The 25,777-nt window shown below is 45.4% G+C and overlaps 1 protein-coding gene across 4 annotated transcripts in view; it reads left to right on the top strand.

Annotated features, from left to right (window-relative positions):
* FRMD4B (FERM domain containing 4B) overlaps window positions 1-25,777 on the top strand; it is a 117,885-nt gene that overhangs the window by 87,106 nt on the left and 5,002 nt on the right. For all 4 annotated transcript variants that reach the window (XM_075053603.1, XM_075053604.1, XM_075053602.1 and 1 more), the window contains exons 8-20: window positions 1,190-1,273; window positions 2,481-2,546; window positions 3,605-3,662; window positions 4,592-4,678; window positions 14,225-14,301; window positions 15,429-15,567; window positions 16,090-16,231; window positions 17,066-17,199; window positions 17,289-17,408; window positions 18,676-18,904; window positions 22,144-22,200; window positions 23,540-23,687; window positions 24,899-25,024. In XM_075053603.1, coding sequence (XP_074909704.1) covers window positions 1,190-1,273; window positions 2,481-2,546; window positions 3,605-3,662; window positions 4,592-4,678; window positions 14,225-14,301; window positions 15,429-15,567; window positions 16,090-16,231; window positions 17,066-17,199; window positions 17,289-17,408; window positions 18,676-18,904; window positions 22,144-22,200; window positions 23,540-23,687; window positions 24,899-25,024 — 1,467 coding nt within the window. The remainder of the gene's footprint in view (window positions 1-1,189; window positions 1,274-2,480; window positions 2,547-3,604; window positions 3,663-4,591; window positions 4,679-14,224; window positions 14,302-15,428; window positions 15,568-16,089; window positions 16,232-17,065; window positions 17,200-17,288; window positions 17,409-18,675; window positions 18,905-22,143; window positions 22,201-23,539; window positions 23,688-24,898; window positions 25,025-25,777) is intronic.

Consider the following 25,777-nt stretch of genomic DNA (forward strand, 5'->3'; position numbering starts at 1 on the left):
AGAGGTGGTCCTTCTTAGTCGGGCTTGAGGCACATTGTCAGGGCTGGGGAAGAAGCTTGCAGAGCGATTAGCCCGTGCTCGCCAAGGAACAAAAAGCTTTAATTTACTGGGCCTTCCGAGTGACATCTGCCGCGTGAGATGGGAGCGTGGTGGGGGTTTGGTGCCTGCTCCGTCTGCAGAGGTTGATCCGTGGTGCCCACGGAGCAGATTTCTGCGCTCTGGTCCCCTCCGCTGATGCACAGGGTGCTGGTTTTGAGGGAAGAGGGGGAGCGTAGCTCGGATGAAATCTCTAATAGTGGAATCTGATGAAAGCAGAGGTCGGGAGCAGGAAAACACCTTCAAGGAAAGCTTGGATGCAGAAGTCGAGGCGGATGCTGATGGACGTGACTGATGCATTCTTTGCATAGAAAAGTCATGTTCGTGCTTGTTGGTGCTGCTGCAAAGGCACGCAGAAATCCTGCAGAAATGAGGCGTGCAAGTTTCAGCTGATTAATTAATGGAGCATATAAGGAGAAAATATTAACCATTTTACTGATGTCTGTAAATAGATTTTTTAAATATTCTGCTGGGTTTTTTTGTGGCAAATCGCATTCACGTACTTCAACCCCCTTTACTTTGTTCCAGGCTGGGCCTGGAGTCCAAAACTTTGAACTATCTGTAGAATGAGCAGTCCAGGAAGACTATTTTCAGTGAAAATATTTTAAAGTATATGAACTGAATCCCTTTCGGTTTGAATCAGATCACTGTTAAACTCTGAGATTTGACAAATACCATACTGCTTCGTGCAATTTATTACCTGGAGGTAGGATTTTTAGCTAAAGGTAGAGCAAAAGTTAGCACTACGAGCCTTGCTTTTGGGCAGCGGCTTTCCTTCCGCAGCTGTTTCAGGGCTCATTCTGCACTCAGCAAATAGAGTGAGTGTGTGTGCAAAGTAAATATTGATACGGTGCTCCCGCCGCAGTGGCCCAAGAATCACGTGTCTGTATAATGAGTTACAACGCGAGTCTGCGTGACACCGTATGCATCGCTGTCATGTGAGAGGGCCTGTAGAGTTACGTTGCTATGACAGCCTGATGTGGGGCAATGCACCATGTTCTTGGGTAGCAAATACAGCCCTTTCCTTCTGCTGAAACTAATGATTGCATCTATGATTCACTAGCAGTGACTCTGTGCCATTTTTGGGTTTTAGCGATGAAAACACTAGAAAAGACTTGAAGACGCTGCCTGTCTTTCCTACCAAGACACTGCAGGAGCATCCATCACTCGCTTACTGGTGAGCTATTTAATTTAAAATGTAAATCGTTGCTATGAATGGTAATGACAAGATCATTTTCAAACAGTTTTGCAAACTCTCTTAAAAGTTTTCAGCCTCTGTCATATAGGGCTTGGAGTTAATTGCTTGTGCTCAAGTATTTCCAGTTTTCAGAAGGTTATAAATTATGCAAGATCCAATGCAAATCCCTCATTGAAAGTTCGCTCAGATTAAATTGCTGGATCAGAAACGGCTGGAGGAGAGTATGTGGGGACCACGCGTTAGAGCTGAAATCTGAACTCCAGCCAAGCTCGGCTTTGCGAAGAGCACCTTGCTCCTCAACTGTCACACAGCCCAGCCTCTGTGGTGGGTTGACCTTGACTGGCTGCCAGATGCCCACCCAGCTGCTCTCCTCAATAGGACGGAGGGGGGAGGAAATAAGCTAGAAAAGCTGGAAACGGAAAGGCAGGTCCAATTTTGTGGCTTGAATCTGCCGTAAAGGAACACAGCATTTGGGATGAATCAATGATATTGTTTCCTTGGAATTGATGCCTTTTGTGCAAGTTTGGCTCCCTCATTTGTTTCATTTTTCTAGGCTTGATGTGTACCTGATGGATTTTCAAGTATACTAGTACTTGCTTATGATTTGTTTTTTTCAGAATGAATACTGCTGTGTTTTTCTTTGCTTTCAAGTGTCTGACACTTAAAGGCATATTTTATTTCGCATTCCGCTAAAACAAAATGTTGAAGTATATAAGAGGAAAAACGCAAAAAGGTCATTGCTAACAGATCTATATTTTTTTCACCTATGAAATATCAGGGGGAAAAAATACACTGGAATGAAAACATTTCTGGTTTAACTTCCTCTGTGTTGCATATGGAGCATTAACTATCCTTTGAAGTTTTGGTCCTTTAGAACGTGAAAATGAATTTATACAATTAGTACCCTTATTCTGCAGCAGCATCTGCAGCAGAACAGGCTGATCCGAAACAATTCATTAATTAGCCTGGAACGCGGCATGCAATGGCGGGGATCAGCCGGGCAGCTCCACACTGCTTAATGAAGGGTGGGAAAGAAATCAGTAAGAAACAGAATGTAAACCAGAGCGAGAAATGTACAGAGGGACACTTCTCTGCATGCTGAGCAGGCGTCTGAATTTCAACAGATGCCGTCACACATGAAAAAAGTCACTGAGTCTCTAAATTGGGTTTTGTGTTTGGTTTGCAGTGAGGACAGAGTAATTGAGCATTATACACAAATTAAAGGTCTGACCAGAGGACAAGCCATTGTTCAGTGAGTATGATACTTGTTAATTTGCGAAGATGATATTTTTCCTTTTTTCTTTCTTGTTGAGAAGTGGCAATGCAGGCTGTTTTGGTCATTATGGCTTGCAAACTTTACCATTTATATCTGTCAGATTCTTTTTTGTTGAGTTATATTTCAAAGGTAAACTATTTGAAGTTTCAGATTTCACAGGCTTGCAGTTGTGTGTCCTCATTCAGATATCTCAAACATAAAAGAAATTATTTGGACCTTATTTTATTGGAAGAATCTTCTCTATACCCTGCTTGCTATCAATTAGTTTTCACACCAAACTCTTAAGGGCAAGTATTACTTTAGATCCTGTAAAAAACCCAAATGCATGTTTGTTGAAGTGTTCAGAATTTGGCTTTCAAAAGGACAAGGTCTTCCAAGATGCATACAGAGCCTGTGGAATTTTATTTTTAATTTACCATTAATATTACCGTACTTCTACAGGTAGATGCAGTGGGATGTGTCACGAACTGAGAAGTTTGAGATGATTGCCATGGTTGCACGATGTAGACAACCTGAGTTTTTGTCGCATACCTCTGTGCCTGTAACTCTGTCTCAATAATTCAGGGCCTTCTTTCAATAGGGACAAGGAGAAAAATTGTCTGTCCAATGGTTTTCTGAATTGCCTGATGAAACAGTTGTACAACTGCATAAACACTTGCATTTGGAGCCTATCTATTGTAACCAGAGCGCCATAATGGAATAATTATAGGCAGGTCTTTACCGACAACGTTTCCCAAAAGGTTCACATGTTTAGTTCAGAATTTTTACTTTCGGTTCTCTGACCCTCTGATAAGAGATGGAATGTTTTGTTGTATAAGAGATTTTCCATTTGCTTTAATTTTGCTGAAATATCACATCTTTCCCCAAGCCAGGATGCTAAGTTTTTTCTGAAAACGTGGGCCTTCAGTTATTAAGACCTTCAAAATATGCAAATGATAAATGACATGTCCTGAATGCTTGTGTGAAAAAAATATGTTAATAGATATTATTCCCTTCAGAGAAAATCATCTGATATGCTATAAATCTGTCTACAGGTACATGAAAGTGGTAGAAGCTTTGCCAACATATGGAGTTCATTACTATGGAGTAAAGGTTAGTAAACGCTCATAGATAATGTGATTGCTTACCTTATTACGTGTGATTACATTCCTATAGGAGTAGTTTGATGATTCAGTACCCTTCTGTCAGTGTTAAACCCTGCATTTTTTTAACGTCTATAATTTTCCCCCCTTCAATATTCTTTAAAAACTGTTTCCAGAGAGCAGCAAAGCATTATATGCTACAGAAGACGGAAAGGAATCTTTGTAAAACCTTCTGTAGTCCTATCAGGAGCTAAATTCCTATCACCTTAATTAAACTGGATATCACTTCTAGATCCGAAGCAGTTAATAGTTTCCCCAGAGACATTTCTAATCAAGATTAGAAAAACATACAATGTAGAAGCGGCAGGTGATTAGTGGGTGTGTACTTGGACTGGGGAAATGTTGAGAAGTATTTTTGGAGAGTGATGGAGATACACCATTTATTCCCATTTGTAGAGCAGAGCCTGGGCCAAAGTGTTTTGTGCAGAAGAGTTTGTGCAGCAGAGAAGATGCCTCCTTACTTTGAGTCATGGCCATGACAATGGTACCCGAGAAGCTGATGTTTTGCACTGTTCTCTCCTCCTGCGGCTGTCTATGCCTGAATTTAGTGGATGCAGTCATTGGCCACAGTTTTTTCTGTCCCCTATCCTTCCCCCCTCACAGCCACTCCTGCAACGAGTGACACCCCCCTGTTTCAGCAGCACTGTTGCTTTTTTGTCCACTTTGCACAACCACCACCTAGTTTCTTGCCTCTGCCTGAGAAGGCAAGGGGAGAAAGTTTCAACATTCACTCCAGCAATCCACTTCACATCGATTTGTTTGCAAAAAATATCTTTGTTCTGTACCTACTCGTACTTGCCACAGAATCAAATAGGCTGTAATCTTGGAATTGCGTAATTCTGAAGTAGCTCTTGGTTCACGTAGACGTCCATTTTTCAGGATAAACAAGGAATCCCGTGGTGGCTTGGAATAAGTTACAAAGGAATAGGCCAGTACGACTTACAAGACAAAGTTAAGCCCAGAAAAGTAAGTTTTTTACATCTGATTTTTCTTCGGGGGGAGGTGGGATGGTGTTGCATGTCAAGATACACTTTTTTAAGCTGCTGTTTATTAGACTAGTGAGCAAAAGACCAAGGGTTGGAGGCAGAAGGAGAATTCTGCTGGCACTGACGCAGTAAAACTCTCCCCCCCCTCACACAGATAGTGGAAACTCCCTTTGCGAGCTTTGGCTCATGTGTCATCTTGAGTTTGGTGGTCCTGGGACAGTCTGGACAGGAATTTTGACAGCCTCCAGGTATAACTGCAGAAGTGTGAAACAACTGGGTTTCTGCAAGTCAAACTAAAGGCCTTGTACTCAAGCAGCGTTGTCACTTGGCTTTCATAGGTGGATTTTGTGTGTGAAGCGGTAAAAGGCTCCACTGATACCCCTGAAATACGGGGGGAACTGCGTGAAACTGCAAGCCTGCTTAGGCAACTGTATGTTTCCTTGATGCAGCGAGTTGTAACGGGGGGATTGAGAGTAAATGCCAAATATTGGACGTTGTTCTCCTCTTTTTCCACCTCCCCGCTCCCCAGCGTGTCTCCTGCAGAGTGAACTCTGCCAACGACCTCCCTCGTTGTTCAGGCAGGGCAGAGGGTCCCGTAACTGCACTGCCGGCTCCCTCAAAGCCCCCGTCAGCGAGCCCCGACAGGCTCTTCTGCCGGCGGCCTTGGAAACCCATCGTGCAAACCCAAGCACACGATGTGTTGGGAGCTCGCCCGGTCCTGTAGCCACAGACGTCTCCCTGCAACGGGACTGAGCCCTGACAGTCTTTGAAGAATTATTGAACCCACTTAGCTGGGGGGAAGAGCCAGGACTGCACGTGCAGGAGCCGCGCCGTTGGGCAGGGGTGTGTGGTTTCTTTCTGGTCATGTCTTCATTGACACATTTAAGCCATGAGGAGATGGAGACCTGGGGTTTTGCTGTTCTCTTTCCCCAGGAATGATCTGGGCAGGAGTTCGCGTGAAGTGTGTGCTTCCTGCCAGGGAATTTTACATTTGCAAAATGATACTGTTTAGTGTATTTGTGCCAAAAAACACAGCTTAACAAAACTTTCTTGTTAAGAGTAATTCCCCTTCAAGCTCCCACCCTGATGTTTTCTTTTTTCCAGAGCAGGCTATGACTTGGTTTCTTTTGGTATAGTTATATAGCTGTGTGTCCAAGATTGAACTCATATGTCCTTCCTTTGCTTTGTTTAGTAAAGCACATAGTTTCATCCCGGGTCTCTATCACCACACCTGTTCTAAATGACAGTCACACAAGCGGAACCCTAGAAAATCAAGTCAACGTTAATGCACCCATTGATTGTCAAAGGAGAGCATCAAGGAGCTCCTCTTGCTCTTGAGCACTTCTCTGTTTTTAGGCAACATCTACAAGATTTTCCGGTCAGGTCAAACACAGATCATTCTCTAGCCAAGATGTCCAGCTGTGACCAGCGATGCTCTCCAAGAAAATGCAGCCTGCCTGGCTAGAAGCATTGCTTTGCCAAGCACTTTTTATGCTTGTGGGATTTCAGTTTACAACATCAACCAGGCAGATTAAGAAAATTTTTTAAGGTCAGAAGGGCCCAGATACCAAGTCACGCCCTGCTACAGTTAGTTACGAGGCGTTGCCTTTGAATGCAGCAGGAGTTGTGTTTAAGAAAAATAAAATAAAAACCATAGGTCACCTCTGCAGTGGATGTGTTACAATGGAAATAATAGTTGTCTGCTTTACTGTAATGATAGTTATACAACAGAGGATAGAGATTAAAAGGTAAGGTGGGAGAGAGGAACCTAAATGCAGAGGGAAGGTTTAATGCCAATAAGCTGATTGAAGAAGTGGAGTTGGATATGGCTGTAGTATCCTTATGGATTTGTGTCTGGTGTCAATAGGAGGGGACAAAAATTACTTAAGCCATAGCTTGTCCTGAGTCATGGCTACTTTTAACATGTAGCTAAATATGCAAACAGTTTCTTTATACAAAAAGTGTTTCAGGATTTGAAATGGAAAGTGCACTTCTGATGTGATCCATGGAAATAATTGGAATCAGATTGCTTTCAGGGGGGAAAGCAGACGCTGGGTCTAGAGAGGCACCCATATCCCGACTTGGTCTTGGTGTTAAAATGCCGAGACACTGCTGTTTATTTCAGTGTAGCTATAGCCTTGCTGCCTGTGATGCGGCAGGCAGGAGTTTCCTTTTAATCAATATTGTTGTTTGTTCATATTTATGAATGTATCAGGATCTATTTCAGAGAGAGAGGAGTCAGCAAGCACAGTCCTTTCCGAAGCAGCAGGCAAGAGGGGAGTAGGCAGGTAAACTATGCCTGTCTTTTGGAGCAGAGGTGCTAGTTTTGCTGGATTTAGCAGAATTTTCTTGCTTTGCTTTTTTGGGATGGAGCCAAACTCACAACTGCCATGTGCTGGTGCTATCCTGCTGTTTATACTGTGGATCAAAAGTTCTGTTGTGTTTATCCCCAGCCGTCTGGGAAAGAGCCTCCTTATTGTGCTCCACTTCTCCAGTTAGTGATGTTTAAATATAAGTGCATCTGATAAACTCAATAAAAGGGAAAAGCTGAGTCCAAGTCTAATGAAGGCCAAGCTGGCCATTCCTAATTTTAAAGATACAAGTGATCTCTGGGTGTGCAAACCTCTCTGCTGCATTGGGAAAGCTGCTGAGTTTCAGGTGGGAGGCTTTGAACAGGAGTTGGTGCCTGTGCTCCAGCTGAATTCACACCAGGGGGTTTTATTCTGCCCTCCGTGTCTTTTCTGCAATGCTAATGGATGCTGTCAGACATAGGCTGCGTTTGCTTAATGTGTTCATCAGAGGCACCTGGTGAGAGCCAAGTCCATATTTAGAATAAAATTTTAAAAATAATAAAATAATATATACAAAATTAACTGCACCCATTAATGCAAAGTCAATTAGATCCCAACAAATATAACCGTCCTTCTCAAAAAGTGAAATCTTTTGGCTTTATTCAAGTAGGTCTTTAGGCAAAGAGACCTAAATACGAGCCTTGGAGCACAGTGGTTATCCCAGGATTTTGTTGTTGGATCAACACTGTTGCGTGAAGTCCAAGGTTGAGAACTCTTCACAGGAAACAGCTTGCAAGGCAGACCTGGATGAAGCAATCTCCAGATCCGTATCACCCAGCCTTGCCAACGCTTGCGCATGTACCGTCAATCATCCGTGAGTGGAACGTGTGTTGTTGGAGAGGACGGTGTGTAACTCGGGGCTGGACCAGGAGAACCTGCCGTGGCTGTCTGTCTGTGTAAAGCTGGCTGGGGAGGTTTGAGTCCGGCTATTAATATTTTGCTGGTTGACCTGAGATGGTTTGGAGAAAGGAGTTTTGTTTCCGTAAGTCACTCCTGAAAGCTTGTATTGCTTTAGAAGCGGTTTCTAGATAAGCGAGCCTGTGTTTTTACCCCTGTGCCTGGGACTGCGAGCTGATGGGCACCGAGGGAAGCACTGTGCTCCAGTGCTGTAATAGGCTGAAAGTGGAGAATTATTTCTTGTGTCATTTATGAAAATTGCTTTTTTCTTTGTGGATAAAAGCAGTGGCTCCATACTGGCTGGAGGTTACACTGAGCTCAGTTCATTATAATCCTGAAGTCTCACAGGGCATAAAAAAACCTGGCTTTGGCAACCCTTGTTCAGATTTCAGCTCAGACCTGGGATTAACTCTGCAGTCCTGCTGCTTTGCAAACATATTCTCCCTTCAGCTGCAGTTAATACCGAGAGAGGTCTCCTGCTTGGAGAAATGCCTCCTGCTTGCTATGGGGTGGCATGCCAAGATCCTGTCCCCAGTCTCTTCTGAATCAATTAGGAAAAGCATAAAACAGGTCCCAGGACTTTGTATGCTGTTTCAAAACAGAACAGATCTCCCTTTTATCTCTACCCCTATTCTTCTCACTGGTGAGATAAACAATGCCTCATCTTGTTTATGGAGCATGTATTATGGTATGAGTTGAGTTTACTCTGCGTTCAGCCAATACGTGGTGATCCTCTGAGGGATGGGAATTTGAGAAGGCAGTTTGCTGGCTTTTTGACTTGTTCTTGCACTTCATTGTGTTTCTGTGGGCGACTCCCTGGTGATAAATGAACTATAATATCTGAAGAGAAGAACTAATCTTGCTATGCTATTGTTTTAAATTACAAGAATTTTGATTCTACTGCTGGTTGTCTTGAACACATTATGTTCTCAGAAGTGTTTTCGTCAGGGTATACTAGTTTTGAAATGGGTAATATTTATGATATTTTTCTTTTCATTTAATATATACTAAGAGCTGATGCCGTGAGTTTTCCCTTGCAGAACATCAAGTAAATGTAAATTTGCTGTCCTGCTTTGCTGAATGGTTCAGAACACAACAGCATTCATACGGGGTTCCTCAGCAGGCGGATCTAATTAGGCAGAGATTTCTTTTACGGTGTTTATTTCTCACTAAGTCAAGTAGCAGCCATTGATTTAGACATAAGATACTAAGCTCACACAATTATTTAAAATAAACACATAGCTGTTGTGCGGCTGCTCTGAAATTCAGTTCCTTCCAGATGTGTGGAAAGTTGCTTGAATGTCACCTGCCCCAAAACATACGTTTTTTTGGGACAGTTTGGTGCCGAAACATCTCTGGTTCCTGTTAATTCCAATGCTAGTGAGAACCTAGAGAGGATGGATCATAATGCATTAGAAAAAAATATGATTCAAGAGGCTTTTAGAGGAATGGCTTAATATATAAGAGATGAAGGATGCCTCCAGGTGAGCTCTGCCAATTTATGCTGGCAGAGGTGGGAGCTGTCTGCTGCCTTCTCTCAGAAGTTGCTGCAGGTGGGGCGGTTTGGCTCTCCTGCCATCTACCCAAATGCCTCCCTCCATGGCCAGGCATAGCAATTTAAAACAAAGAGATTTCAAATGAAGGTAGCATGCCAGCCAGCAAACTGGAGCAGAGGGGGCTGAAACGCAGCCCTTCTTCCAGTGTTGCCAGCAGGGCGGTAATTTCCTTCATCGGGGTGGGGTGCATTCCTATGGGCAGAAATCTTTTATGTTTCCTTGGTCTGAATTGCCAGATTTGTCTGGAGATTGCCGTTCCCAGCCAGTTCCTGGGATGCTGGTTGCCGAAGCTCCTTACAGGCACCGCACGTACCACGAGGTGCTTTGAAAGCGCTTCCCGATGGAAAGGCTGCTGCAAACGCTGCAGCATGGTTTGCACTTCCACGCTGACCTTACCCGACGACCCTTTGGGTGAAAAATCAAAGATGTGGGTAATTTAGATCTTGGTCAGAATTTGCCATCAACCTTGGAAACATCCCAGATGCAACCCTGGCATGTGCCGTGCCCCGGGCTGATGCTGCAGCTCTGCAGAAGTGCTTGGTCACACAACCCCTCCAGCCAGCTCCTCTCCAGATTTTTCACCCCGTTGCGGAAAAAAAACCAAAACAAAACAAGAATTTTTTAATCTTTTTGTTAAACAAAATGCATCAGGATGATAGGAATATTCGGCAAAGCCCCTGAGAAGCTCTCTTACACGTTTCTGAAGGCAGGGGCTCTGCCAGCTCCTGCCTGCGATCCTGATGGGGCCGTTTTTCTGAGCCAGTGAGCTCTTGCTGTCAGGCCCAGACAAACTTGCATTTTATTCAAAACTTGATGCAAGATCGGCCAGGTAAAAAACCAGCTGCTGCTTTTAATAAGGTGTCTCACTACTTAAGCCGTCTGTGCCTGCTTTGTGTCTCGTTAGACTACAGTTACAGCTCTTTTTGTATGGGAAAGAGGGTTAGGAGGGCGATATCTTTTTGTTTAGTGTTCTCTAGTATCTCGAAGAGGATCACAGTAGAAATGCAGGCAGCTTAAACTCAGGGGCTGGCAAAAGCAGCAGCTGGGTGGTAGGAGTCTGGCTGGTGCACGGAGGTGCCCGAGTAATGAGGTGTGATCGGGGACGCTTTGCACCTCCACCTTCTCCAAAAAGAACCAGAAAACAAACCTTGACCAGGCCAAATTCTACCTGTAGAGTCGGACAGGCAGCCCCTGCTATGCTAAATGGGAGTTTTCAGGAGCCTTTGAGGACCTGGCAACCTAAATGGATGGGAAGGCTATTAAGAAAACATTCATTAGCTCAGGTGGACCTAATCATCTAGTTAAAGGGAACATACATTGCAAAACTTCCACAAAAACATTTTAATTATTCCTAATTGTTCCTCCAGCCCTCAAAAACCAGTTTCAGATTTCCAGATTATTTTTTTTTTTTACAACTCTTTTGTCTTTTAATATGCATGTAGTTTAGGTAAGATAGAAATTAGGAATGATTTAGAAACATGTCTGTACAGGGTTAGGGAGTATTTGAAGGGAGCAGGAAAACTCCAGTACAGTGACAGTTTCCTGAGTATTGCCTTTTGACCACAGTTTAGAGAAAATTTATTTGAAGGTGTTTATAGCATTTCATTCGGGTTACTCTAGTTTATTCTTTATTACTTTTTTGCCCTGGTTTGTATTGAGGCCTTTTTTCCCCTCTTGTCTTCATGAATCCAGACATGTTAGCAGAAACTTAATGCATTCATTGATGATTATTTTAAGTGCACTGACATAAATGTTATTAGCCCACAACTTATTGTGAAGCTACTCATATAATCATTGGCCTTTTTTTAAGGACCTGACTGCAGAGAAGTTGATTGCTAAGGAGCTTATATTGTTCTTAAGTGAGAGAGCTTAAGGACAGGGCACTTTTCAGTCCGTAAGAGCAAAAGATCTGTCCTGCGTGTGGAATTTCAAACGCTGCTTCCCCATCTCTTCTGCAGCGGAGCAGCAGATGGGGGAGCTGGCATTGTCCCTGTCGTGTGTGTCTTTGGGCAAGGAGGCGAATATCTTTGTGCTGAATGTACCCGGAAGGATTGCTTCGGGCATCTGTCAGCTCCTTTTTGGGCTGGGATGGATCTCGCAGGGTGGGGAGGAAATGGGGCAAAGCTCTACCCACATCCTGAGGCAATTCCATGCAGGTTTCCTTACCAATGCAAAGGCTTTTCTTTTTTTTTTTTTTTCCCCTTTCTCGGCACCACAGATGCTCAGGGATGCATCTCACCCGGGGCTGGCGTTGGATTTGCACAGGCAGCTCCTCATGGAAGGGCCCACCACGACCCTTGGACCGCCGGTGTGTCCCCTGCCTGGGCAGGAGCTGCTCAAGCTGGGGGGGCAGCTGCATTTTGTCCCCCTGCCAAATGCCACCCTCTTCACCCTCGCTGCCCTTAGGAGAGGTCACCCCATCTCCCACAGCCCTCGGGAATGCCAAGCGCATCCGGAGGGGGAAAAACCCAGAGGAAATGATAAAAGGGGACGGGGGGGGGGTGTCATCGCCCGCAACCGATAAGCAGCAGCGAGGGTTTGGTTTTTTTTTTTTCCAGAGGTCATGTTTGAAGCACACCCAGCGTTTTTTTACGAGCGTGGGAGCGGGGCGGCGGGGAACGTGGCACGATGCTTCTGGTCGAACCTGTTGCCTCTCTGAGTCAATGCCGGCAAGACCGGGACTCGGCCGTGGCGGGGGTCTGCGTTGCCTGCTGCAGCCCCCCCCTCGCCACGCTCGCTCCCGCCTCGGCCCCCCGCGAAGACCTCGGGGTGCCCCGAAGGGCTGCAGCCCTTCGGTAGAAACCTTCTTCTGTCCTCTCTTCTCTTCGGTTCAGGTTTTTTCCCCTTTTATCTGAGGGAAAGGGTGGGTCGGGAAGGCGTCGCCGGCGGGAGAGGCGGTGATGTCAGGCGTGTGTCAGCAGTGGGAGGCGAAGCCGAGGAAAGCCGAGCGGCATCCCGGCACGGCGGGACGCCTCTTGCTCGGCTCATGTCGCCCTCGACGCTTTCCAGAGCGGTCGGTGGTGCCGGGGAGAAGGGGCCGGTGCTGCGGGGAGGTGAGCGTGGGGAAGGGAAGGGTGCACGGGGGGAGGGAGGCAGCTGAGCTGCCGGGGGTCGTGGCGGGGATCCCGGCGTGCTGGAGCACCCACGGGTGCTATTGCTCAACGATCTGCGCGAGCTGTTTTCTTTTTAATTTTTTTTTTTTAAGTGTATTTATTTAAAATAAGTTCTAAAGAGGGCACTTCTGAAAGCAGTGTGACCGGACAGGGCGCTTTTAATACAAAGATAAACTTACTTAAGCAGCAGAGTAAAACTTCCACGGTCTTCCAAAAAGTGGCTTATTAGTTTAAGTAAATGACATTCCCCTTGCTGCATTTTTTCATATAGCAGGATCTAATAATAATTTGTAGTAACAGAAAGGCAAGCTTTAACTAAACAGAGGGAAAGGTCACTGAAAGAGCCAGAGCTTTCCCCACAAACACATGCGCTGGGTTATGTTTCATTTATGACCCGTGTTAAGAGTGTTTCAAATGCGGCGTGGTGTAATACGTAATCTTTTACGAAAGTTCTTCTGTAGTCGGAGCGTGGCACGTTGGGTTTTGGCGGAGGCCAGCGGGAATGTCGCGTGTCCTGGGGATTTCTGGCGTGGTGGCTGCAGCCTTGAAGGCTTTTGGAAAACTCCTGCAGGGAAGGAGGGGGTCACGTAATGCCCCCGGGTGCCTCAGCTAAATCAGCGATACGGCAAGCTGATCTTTCCCACTTAATGCTGGCCCTGCCTGGGTGGAATTATCTCAAGTACCTCCGGATGGGCTCTAGCTCTGGAAAGTAGCCGGCTGTAAGCTACAGCATGTGCTGCTGTACTTGTACACCCCGTCATCTTCAGGTGATGTCCTTGGGGACACCCGTACAGATCTCCGTGTGCGCCCACGCACCCTGGCACTGCCGGAGGGGGGGCTGCAAAAACCCGCACCGAGGGGCCGGGGAAAGGCTCGACCAAACTGGGCTGAGAAGATGCTGATGGGTCATCCCCAGAGGGTGGCTAACGCCGGTGCAAAGGGAGAGCGGATTCGTACGAAATTCTGATCCCACGGGTGCAGCTGCCAAGCCCCGTTTGACTTTGATCTTTTCTCCCAGATGGCACTTTGCAGGAAATCTGTGGTTTCCTTACAGAAGTATGTGTTGTGGGGTGGCTTCCTCCTGTAGCTGCTCTTTCTCTGTACGTGTTGTACCCCTGCTCCAAAATGTCATGCTGAATCTCTCACCCAGTGTCTTCAGAAGAGAATGGTCTTGGTTTTCCCTGGGCTGCTGCCATTCCCTGGGGATGTTCTGACTGCAGGAAGAGACCATAGGTGTCTATGCAATTACTTTGTATAGAGATTTTTGCATTTAATCAGAGATCAGAAGACTTTAGTTGCCCTCCCAAGATCTCTGTGAACTTCTAGCAGCGAAATTAAATGTGCTATTGATGGAAACAGATGTTGTCACAGGCAAAATCCTCAATCTGCCATGCATTGTCAGTAAGAGTGCAAAATTACTTGAGGAGCATCCTATGTATTTATATGTACGTCCTTATTTTGATTGATGTCATGAATGTTATTGCTGAGTCCATGCCATAGCTGAAGATACACAGGAGTTGTAATTTGCTGAAATTACATAACCTTGGGGGGAGAAGACTGGTGATTCTTGTAGTGACAGTGTTCTATTTCTCTCTCCCAATTCTCCTAGCTATTTCAATGGAAACAGCTGGAAAATCTCTATTTCCGTGAAAAGAAATTTGCCGTCGAAGTACACGATCCCCGCAGGTAAGGCTGGAGGAGGCAGTTGTAGCAGCGGGAGGAATCTTTACCCAGGCTGAGGATTTGTCATCTCGTGTTAGTGGATGGGGATGGGAAGTGCCTCTGAGTTCAGCACAGACCTGAGTTGACTTTGGGCTTTGTGACACTGAGCCTGATCCTGCATTTGGGAGGGCGGGCTGGGGCCGGATCCGGGCTGTGCGTGATGGGCAAGTAGCGCTGTGACGTTGCAGAAGGAAGGTCACGGTCGTAGCGAGCAACCTGGAGCGACGGTTGGTGTGTTACAGCTCTGGGTGTCCTTCTCTCAGATTGCCTGTGGTGTCCACCCAGGGAGTTCTTGGAGCAGAGGGAGAACTATTTGTCATGGCCAAATTTGCTCGCTTTACAAAACCCTTCCATGAGAGGCCCCTGTAACGTGCCTGTGCAGCAGGAGACCCGGGAACACAGCCTGCAGGACCCAGACATGACTTTCTTGCTCACCTCCTGCCTTCCCCTGCCTGGGCAGTGATGCTCCCTCCTCCGAGCTCGACCCTTCAGGGGTCCACAGCAGCACTGCCGCTTGGGGTGGGAGCTCACCCGCAGGCTGCTTTCCTGCGCCTTCCCCTCAAGATCCCTCCCAAGAAGAAAGAGCCTTTGCCCAGGGTGAATTTTCTGACTTCACCTTCCTTTCTGCTTCTCCTGCTGCCGTCCTTTCTACCTCTGGCGCAGAACTGCCGTGCCTCTCAGCTGGGCCAGGAGGGGCAGAGAGATTCTCTGCTGATCCCCCCAGATCCCCCGTCCTGCCTGATCGCTCCTTTCAGGATCCCAAGGCAGTCTGCTCGCCCTTTCTAGGTTTATAGCGTACCCAACCATCGGTCTCGGCAACATGATTGTGCTGCTGAACTAAAAGGCACAGCAGTTGCTACTGCTCCGTGTTGCAAAGCTCAACCAGGAGTGACTTCAACTTTAACTTTGTAAAATTAAGGGAAGGTTAGGAGGGGGGAAAGGCAGCAGCACCGGGTGATGGGGAAAAGGAGATCTGAGTTTTCACATCTCTAAAATAAAGGCTGAGCCTTGCCTGGTTGAGAGAGAGGCGTTTGGAACTTTAAACCTCAAAGACCTGTCTTGGAATTGCATTTCTTATCACACTTCCTCAGAATTTCGGTGTCAAGAAGGACCTTTGGTCAGAGCGGACTGGTAGTGCAAACCTGGTATGCAAACACTTCCCTGATCAAGTCCATCTGGGTGATGGCAATCAGTCAACACCAGTTTTACTTGGACAGAAAGCAAAGCAAAGTAAGTTATAAGGCATTTTACTGTGGGCATAAGTTTCAACACCTTTCCTGTGTATCCTTCAGTGTATGTTTTTCCACGGATGAACTACTCTCCAGACAAAAAAGTACAAATTGTTTTTGTCAGCTTTTTGAGCAGTCTATTAGCGACAGTATTGTTATTCGATCCATTTTAGTCTGCTTGCAATTAAGGGCTATGGAAGTGTAATCACAGAAGAGGGGATTCCCACATCTCTGTGTTTAATCTGCATTTTCTTTTGTCTCCTTCTCATGTTCGTTTTGAACACGGTGCAAACAGCAAATAGATTTTGAGTTGGGAGATTGTTCAGGCTTTGAGGGCAGAGGGGGAGAGGAAAGCCAGCAGAGCCCTGTGCGCTGCAAGCTCCTGTGTCATGCTGTTGCTTTAGCCCTTAATTTTGTGGGAGATGAGGTGTGAAATGTCATCTTCTGTGACCCTGTGTTCTGAAGTTAATTAGAGGTAACTTGATGAGGCTGGATTTATTTTTTTTTTTTTTAACTCCTTCAGGCAAAAATTCCTTCAGCCAGAAGTTTGGATGATATCGCCATGGATCTGACAGAGATGGGAACACCGAAAGTTTCAAAGCTAGTGACTTTGGAGGCAAAGAACCAGCTTATTATGGCCAGCAACGGCAGTTTGATCTCATCAGGTAATACTTTGTGTGAATGCAAGGTAGTGAAGTACAATGGGGCTTGTGTATGTTAAAAGGGAAAACAAGGCTACCTGACCATAAACACGGTGACATATGTGAAGGCATGTATTAGTTATGTATCTGAAACAGTAACAGCAGTAGTATAATCTGCTGTTTCCCCCATGTAACTAAATAAGGAAATAAAAATATGCTAGATGGATAAGCACCCATATACTCTTGGTCCGTGAATAATTTGATATCGGTTTACCAGTCAGTCCTTGAGTGACTGTAAGTCTTGTCAAAGTCCAGGGGATATTTGATCCAGGCTACCTATAAGCACCCATTCTAGGAGTGGAATTGCCCCGAGCTTCCTCAAAAATGACCAGGGAAGATAAATACTTCCAAAGAAAGCTCAGCTCTGGGGTGGACTTTGGATCTCTCCTGTGACTGTGGAGGAGGGGAAAAGCAGGGAGGGAGAAGCCTGGCTGCCCCATGTAGGTGCCCCGAGGTGAAGCCCAAGTGAGGAGCCTCAGTGTCTGTCTCGAAAGCAAAGTCAAAGCCAAAATATCAAGTATATAGTAGATATTGCTAATACAATGTTTTATATTTTGGGTGGTGGGGTTTTGGGGGTGTATACTTGGGACTTACCGTGCAAGTATATGCACTGGGGGTTTGAAAAAGTGTGGATTTCCTAAAAACCTACTTGCTGGATGACATGAGAGCTGGATGTTGCAGTTGGGATAATGTGTTGTTTTGTTGGGCTGGACTGCTTTGGGGAGATCTCGGCCTACCTAACTGGAAAAAAACAGCTTTCACCTGTAAATCCTCTGATACAGAGAGTGTATTTTTCAGGCTCTCAGGATTCAGAGGTCAGTGAAGAACAAAAAAAGGAGAAAATCATGGAACTAAAGAAGAAGGAGAAACTCCTTCAGGAAAAACTGCTTCAGAAAGTTGAGGAGCTGAAGAAAATCTGCCTGCGAGAGGCGGTGAGAACTGCACTTTACGCTGGGGTCGGGGAGGGTGAGAGCCCTTCTCTCCCTCCGGACCTTCACGCGGAGCCTCCTCTGTTCCCCAGGAGCTGACGGGCAAGATGCCCAAGGAGTATCCAGTGAGCGCTGGAGAGGAACCTCCCCAGGTCAGGAGACGTGTTGGCACGGCGTTCAAGCTGGATGACAACCTGCTCCCGAGCGAAGAGGTGAGCGCTGCGGTTTGTTTTCACGGCAGAGGTGGGGTGGCTAGACCGGTGGCCAAAGCCCCTTGTAAATAAGCCAGCTCTTCCCCGATTGTTTTAAGAGGAGGCGGCCAGGACAGTCGCTTGCATAGGCTGGGAAATTTAGACAGGTACCGCCCGTATTTCAGCCATGCTGCCTTTGAAATGACCAGGAAGTTGGCTGTTCCAAAAGGCGTTAAAATCCCCTGACCTGAACCCCTGATTTGGCCGTGCTGCTTGAATTTTAATGGACATTTTGCTGCTAATTAGAGAGGAGCAGGTGCGTAATGCCGTTTGGCAACCGGTGGCTGTGAGCTGCTCTCGAGCGTTGATTTGTGTCGCGTTGAAATTGTGTTGGAACCCAGAACGTGGCAGGGATGTGCGCTGTCCCCCTTCCAAAATCATCTGTCCGTGAGCATAGTTGTGTGACAGGTGACAGAAGGAGGAGATTTATTTCTGGCTTAATGCAAGTTCCACCTCAGTAAAAGCTCTCCATATTGCTCAAGAAGCTAATATGAACTTTGCTGGCGGAGACTGACTCAGGAGATATGGTAATTCAGATATTTGCAGTTTCTGGACACATACCGTTCCCCCTCATTCCTTGTGAGATTTGTTAACAAGCTGTATCATCCAAGTAGTAAGTAGGTGTTGGGCACTTTGCATCTGTCTTTCACCAAAAACTTGCTGCCCTGGCTCACAGGGCTGGTGTAATCCATGTCTGCAGTAAGCTAATTTTACGTAAACTGCTTAAACGCTACAAAATCCTACTGACCAGATTTAATAACGTGGTTTTTAACACTTCTGCAGTGCCTTTCATCTGAGCTTCTTAAAGTTGTTTACAAACAATTAATTAAAGCCTCCAACTCCCTGTGACGTAGGTATGGTGATATAAATTTCCATTTTTATTTTCTCCAAAGTAGAGAGAGATTTTGAACAGACATTTTCAGTCTTGGACTCAGAACAGGAGGTTTAGCAGTCTAAACCTGAATTTAGGTATCTATCTTATGTCACCCAGGCTCAAGAACTTTGGACCTTTCTCAAGAGATCTCATAGTCTTACGCTAGTCAGAGAAATAAGATTTAAGACTTTCATATGCTGAGATTGTGTATGTATCTTGTGTATGAAGTTCGGTATTTCTGTGTTTCGTGCTCAAGATTTTACTTCATTACCACAAAAATAGATCTATTCAATAACCTTCATTGATAATTTCTACCCAGAGTACAGGCAAATAATTCATCTCACAAATTTGCAGGATCCTGCTTTGCAGGACTTGGAGAGCAATTTTATCATACAGCAAAAGCTGGTGGAAGCCGCAAAGAAACTTGCCAGTGAGGCAGACCTCTGCAAAAATGTGAAGAAGAAAAGAAAGCAAGAGTATGCTGATGCTGTAAAAAAGCTGCAAGAGATAGAAAATTCCATAAATGAGTATAGAATAAAGTGTGGCAAAAAACCAACCCAGAAATCAACTCTTACTCTACCAGGTAAGCAAGAGAATTCCCTGTGTTCTGATGAAAACAGGAGGGGGGGAAAAAAAGGTAATTTGGCTCACTTACAAGTTTTGTTTACATCTTCTCTATATGGTTTTTATCTTCTCCAAGGCAGTTAAGTAAGAAAAAAAGAGATGCAATTGCTGCATCTGATAGGCCAAGTGCACTGCTTATAGGCTGAGGGCAGAATAAACTGCAGTTTTAGGAACAAGTGCAGACACGTTCCAGCACCAGCTACAGACCGAAGGTGCTATACATAGAAAGGCTGGTAGGAGCATCTCAGCCAAAACTGGTGTGGTGTCTGAATTCGTAGTGTATTGAGTTCAGTTGTATGTCTAAGCCGCCACACGCAAGATCTCTCTCCCTTCCCTTCCACAATGCTTCAGTTCTAGCAAAAATAGAGCATGTGAGTTTTTCTACAGGATCGAGGAAATAAGGATCAAAGACTTTGTTTCTTGATTAAAAATTACTGATTTCCAAAAAGACATTAATGAAGTTCAAGAGTTTATGAATGCAAATAGTGGCAAACAGATTTTTTTACTAAATCCATTTGCTAGTGATGAGCACAGTGAAAGCAGATACCCTTGGCCTCTCCATGCTGAAAGTGTGATTTTCCTAAGGGAGGAGAGATTCTTGCTGCTTCATATGATAAACCATGGAAACTTGCTAGTATGCAAGCCAATTGAAGGAGTCTGGGAGTAGTAAAAGCTCACAGGTATTGCAGGCTCTTCTAGTTTCTATAGTGATTTACAGTTTTAGGACATGTTTCACTTCTGCCCGCCGTGGAATATATATATGGATAATTGTTGATGTTTAATTGATTTCTTTTTCCCTGAGGAAATGCTGTTTTGTGAGGTTAGTGGGGTTTTTCCTGGGAATTACAAGGTGGGAAGGAAAATGCAAGATTTTTTTGCTGTTTATAGCAATACCCTCTTACTGACCTTTGAGATGGGACCTCTTGACAACATGTATTTTTGCTGGAAGAGACCCTTCTCCTGTGCACGGCCAGGTTTCTGTTGGGGAAACCTTCACTGTGTCCCATTCCCATTGAGAGCTTGGTTTGGATTCTTACCCAGCGCAAACCTCGGCAGCACTGGGCTATCCATCATCACAAAGTGCTTATTCTGAAAGGTTGATGATTGCTATTTAATGTGGCCCAGCTAGTTCCTGATTGACAGAGATGAGGAAAACATCTGTTTTTCCAGTCTCTTGCTCACCAATCTGGATATTAATTGTGGGCGGTCCTGTATTACCTGGGACACATGATGTTTAGTAACGACCAGGAAGCTAATGAAGACCGGTGAGCAGCGCGGCCATGTGAGGTGCACGCTCACTCTTGTTCGTTGCAGGCGGTTTTTTGTCCTGTTGTGCAAACAAGCAACTTAAGAGTGGGTCCTTATACGTTTAGTCCATCATTTTGCAACATGTGATACACGACGTCCTTGTTTGCTGTGTGGGAAGGTGGATGCAGACAGAAGGGACTGAACTCCATGTCTCAGAGGGTCTCCCTGCCCGTAGAGACTGCAAGACAGCAAATACTTAGCCAGCAGTAAGTTAGCTGCATTCCCTTCCAGTGCTTGACTCTTGCACTGCAGCATGTATTTGTTTATCTGAAGCAGAACAGTCATCAGCTTCAATAATTGGATTTTATGTGTAACCTTTTCACCATCGCTGAGGGTACTCTTGGGCTCAAGGTACAGGGTTTCAGAAGGCTGAGCAGTGATGAGTCACTTGCATCTGTGAATTTGGGGAATGACTTGTTGGAAATAATGTGTTAAATAGTAACATTGATTTATTGAATCAAACCATAGCTATTTTCATCCCAGCCCCCAAGGGATGGGAGGTGAAGGACATACTGGACTGTCTCCTGCTCCCCGTGTTCCACTCTCCCTTTCCTTTGCTTCCTCTGTAGTCCAGAGTTTCTTCCACTTTTGCAGGGAATTGCACGGATTCAGGATTTAAATTCAGAGCTCCCCTATATGTCAGCAGTGCAGACCCCACAAGAATCCAGCAGCGTAGCTTTAGACTGGCTTTTTTTTTTCCCTAGGTAGGTTTTTTTCCTCCTTGCACTGGGCCCGGTTCCATGTTTCACCACCATGTGGTCAAATTCATGTGAATAAGCTCCCCTGAAGCTTTTTCCCAGTGTCAAGTTGCAAGCAGAGCTGCAACCCATCCTTGGTGATCTGAAAAGTCCCCTCGGGGCAGGGGCCAGCCCTGATGTTTTGCTGTTCTTGAAAAGCTGCTCTATTTACCAAATCCTTGTAACCAGACCTTTCTTCGTAGCAAAGCGTGACATCAAGGGAGCAACGTTCGTTGCATACGCTCATGATGAGTGATGGAGGAAGCAGGTGTCATATACAAAGTGGTTGCCACCGTCTTCTTTTGTTGCTTCCTCTCCCTCTTGCGTAGAGGTTCATGGAGACTTTTTACCCCACCAGCACTGTGTCTCACCAGAAACGGCCTAGGAGCAGATTTTTCTGTGGGTTAATTATTTTTTGTGCTCCTTTTTATCACCAGCTGAATTTCTCTGCCGTTGCTGGTCTGTTCTAAACCTTAGCAAGGACAGGCTCTTTCCGAGCAAGTGGTAGTGTGTAATGTCAAGGTGAGAGGACAGGCAGGTGCAGTAAAACTCTTTGAATGAACAACAAAATGTAAGAGAAAAGATTGTCCATACAACCGTTACTGCTCTCTGTGGTGTTGGAATTTGCAATAACTTGATTGACATCAGTGCAATTATTCTGGATTGATACTAATTTAATTGAAACAGAATTTGTATGCTGATGAAACATTCAAAAGTGAATGCCAAATTTCAAAAGGCATTTCGTACCTACCTGGTGGGATTTCAGGTGTACCTAGAGGAGATTAGATGCTAGCAGCCAAGATCTACATGTCTGTGTAGGCTCCTGACTCCTACTGAAGCACCAAAACACCCTGTGAGATCTGTTGGAAGTTGGGTGGAAAACACCTTTGTAAAACTTGGCCTGATTCCTGCTGCAGCTGAAAAAAAATCTCCTTTGATAATTACACAGGTAGCTTGCTGAACTGCAGCGAACACAATTAGGTCATGATATACTCCACAGCAGGACTGTCTTCAGGCTGTTGAGGGCTAAAGCATACAGATTGCAGCGTTACAAGTAGCAGCAGGCTCTGAAGCTGTAGAAAATAAACTGTATCTGATATTTGGAAATTGATGTTGATTCTCCTATGCTTAAAGTGCTTGTTTTCGTTCACAGATGATATAATTCCGTCTGAGAGCAGCTCCCTGTCTGATACAACCACCTATGATGATGGTATGTTGCTTATCCTTTTCTTCCTATGAAGTGTGCCTGGTCAGAGACGCTGCTTTGACTTAATGTCCTTTAGCCTACTATTTTGGTGGCTTTTGATGGAAAATTACTTTATAGAAGAAATAAGGGCTTAATCAGGAATGTCTTTCCTCATAATGGGTTAGTTATTGAAAGTTTCTGTTCTGTGAGCTGATCTGAGTCATCTTTCGAGAAGGTGGGTGGTTTTAACGTGACCAACCTGCAAGCTGAGGGCACTGTGGATGTCAAATACTTCATCCCTGGGACCTGGCCAGAGGTGGGTGAGCAGCTGGAGGACTTTACGAGCTGGGAGGATTTGCCCAGCCCTTCTGTCCTCACAGCTACTATAAAACTCACAAAAAAGTAGAATAGTCACAGATATTAAAAGATCTGTTTACGTTTATCTGTTACCTAGTGAGCTTGCCTTCTTGCATGGGTATGGTGTTTGCTCAGCTTACTCATTTCACACACACACCCACAGACACACACATTCACGCCCTGTTCCACAAGGTGGAAAGGACTTGGCTTTCCTGTCCCTTAAACTGGATAATCATCATTTGGGGACAAACATTATCGAAATTATTACTCACTTTTCAGTTAGGGCCTGATTCTGATCTCACTTTGTCCCAGTTTTAGACTTGTACAATCCATCTGGTACTCGAAAATGGAGTTACACCTGATTCCTGCTTGTACAAGTAGAAGTAGAGCCGGGGCTTTGGCTTGTGAACGTGTTCTCTGTGATACTCTTCCTGCATTTATATGTATTAGTTGGAGTTTCCTTTTGGCGCCGATGGAACCTGGGTTGTGCCTTAAGCAAAGCGAGAACAAGGATCAAACCAGCGTCTTCCCAGTTGCCTTCAGCCAAATGTGTCTGTCAGTTGTCTTTCCTCATTCAGCAGCTTTTGAAGTCAGTCCCTTTTAGGTTGTATTTCAAACCTAATTCTTAAAACGTCATTTTCAAATAAAGAGCTGGAAGGGGAAGGAGAGGAACTGGCCTTTGCAGAGGCTGAGCTTGCCTCCTCGGCTCTGGGAAGGATTGCACTGCAAACAGGTGTTTTCCCAAGGAAGTTCCACTTTGTGATCTGGCACAACCCCAAGCTGTGTGTAATCTCCGTAGGAGTCGGTGCTGCTGGGAGTTGTACGAGCCTCTGCGATGTCCTGTCTGCGTGGAGGAGAGCTTGGTGCAGGCAGGAGAGTCTTTCTAGATTCACAGCTTCTGTCATTCTCTGTAGTGCAAAGTGTTTCTGCTTAGGGGCCACGGATTTGCACATGGGGCAAAAATATCAAGGATTTTGCTAACAAAATACGTATTCCTTTCCAACAGTCAGTGAATCGCTTCCTGTACCAGCACAGAGACCCAGCTCTGTGCAGCTTTCTCCAAGGCTTCCTCCACCAAAGTCCCTCGGGGTGGAGAGAATTCATCTCAGAAAGTCATCCATAAACGAGCAGCTCTTGGAAACCAGACACTCCAGGTAGGGATGTCTTGCTGCTGCTCTGCTCTCTGCCTTGCTGGCATAAGCTCTGTCTTGCCCCTGCCAAGACTCCTGTTACTACGGGCACTTCAGCGGAGCCTGCTGCCTCCACACTCCTCTGCAATTACAGGATTTGGTGATGGGAGATAAATTTCCTGTTTAGTAACAAAAGTGTGTATAAGTAGTTGTCACAGTCTCTGAAATTGTAGGGTAGTGTAGTCTTTGTGAAGAGGTTTGAGATGGGTGAGAAATTTAATAGCGAGGGCTGTATTTAAGGAATTGCTCGTGCCCACCAGCGCTGTCACCCTTTGTCTCCGTTTCTGTGGTTTGTTTTCAGTATTAATTAAACAACTTGTAGTTTTCCTGATGACTGTGCTTAATGGCTTCAGATAACACCAAACCATACCCATCCCTCGTGATGGTATCGATACTTCAGCAGGTACATTGTCAAAGCGGACAGAATTCACTAAGTCCTGATGGGTAGCTCTCCATTTAAGAGCAGAGTTATGGGATTCAACCAGCTACCATCACTAGTGTCAGCTGCAGTGACTGGCTGAGGTTCTGTATGTATCCATGGGATTTGGGCACTTGCTGAGCTAGAAGAACAGTTCCATGGAGCATGTCGACAGCAGTAGCTCTGCTGATGGTTGTGTGATCGTGTTGTGTGGGTCTGATCTGGTGCTAGTTGTGCTCAGTGTAAGGATTCCCACTGATGTTGATATTTCTTGGATTGTGTCTTGTGTGAGCAGGCTGTTGAAGGCATGCCTAAAAATGTTTTAAGTCTGGGGCAATGTCAGGTCTTTGCGTTTTTCTCATCTGTCCCTCAAGATAAGCAGAACAGTCCTCTACATGAAGTTCAGAAGTTGAATTATAGCCATATGTAACCATTTAGCTGTGACATGCTTCATTTTAAAACCCAATTCCTTTGCTTCTGTTACCTGCTCTGTCTCTTCTGCTTCATACTTCTGTCCTTTGGCAGCAGCTTTTCCTACCGGTCATCCTCTGAGGACCTCCCTTGAACCACAAGAAGGGGTTGAATTTTTCTTCCTTTTTAACTGTTCTGTTCTTTATACAGGGAAGCTCATCCAGTTACACCCTTACATGTTTCTTCTGCCCTTCATTTTGTTTCTTTAAGACTTAGGGTGCATGTATTCTGTTTGCTGCAACTTGCACGGCGTTTAACCTAACTGGGATTGTCTCCTTCGTTACAGGGACCCACTTTCGACTCACAGCAGTCCTTACCGAACCCTGGAGCGGCCGCCCCAGCCCCACGGGGGCAGAAGCATGCCTACAACCCCTGTGCTCACACGCAATGCCTACAGTAGCAGCCACTTACAGTAAGGGGGCTTTGTTTTAAGTGCAATGTCCATCTTAGGCAGCAGCAGAATAAAAGCAAACGGTGCTAAGAGGGCAAAGGGTCCTTTGCCGTGCAGCTTTCACTACAGCAGGGTCAGGCTCTCAAAATGTCTTTTCTGGATATTAGAGGTACAAGGTTAATATCAGCCACGATCTTCTGGCACAGCTCTGCACCAGCTTTGTGACATGCGAGTGAGGGCGTTTGTGTGAGCGCAAACCCTGTCTGGGCAAACAGCAGCACGCACAAATGGGTGTCTGCAAAATTAGGAGTGAGATGGAAGCTGGCACACAAATATTGCCTATCTGATCATGAAAGACTATAGGAGAAGGGTCATTTCCAGGTAGGCACCTATAGGGAGTTTTAACAAGTAATGCTTGCTCAAAAAGTTTCTGTAAAATACTTGTGAGATAGCCAGAATTTATTTTACATTTCCTTTGTAGCCTCGTTTTCTAGCAAAGCAAGGCTTATGAAATTGTATTGTCCATCAGCTACTGGTCTCCCCATAAAAAACTTGTTCACAAGCTGACAGATGTCTGCTGTGGATTATGTTCCTGCAAGCCTCCTGAAAATGTAAGTGGCCAGATAGAGAAGAGAGATCCCAATCAGTGCCCTTGCTATGGGAAGAGAGCTGCAACATGAGCTCACCTGTATTATTAGACAGCTGAGAATCCATGCTGGGGAAGGAGAGGTACTATAAATCTTACAATGTTATTGAGAGCTCGTGGTTTATTTG

Source organism: Buteo buteo, chromosome 21 (assembly GCF_964188355.1).
Source record: "Buteo buteo chromosome 21, bButBut1.hap1.1, whole genome shotgun sequence".
Classification (NCBI taxonomy): Eukaryota; Metazoa; Chordata; class Aves; order Accipitriformes; family Accipitridae; genus Buteo; species Buteo buteo.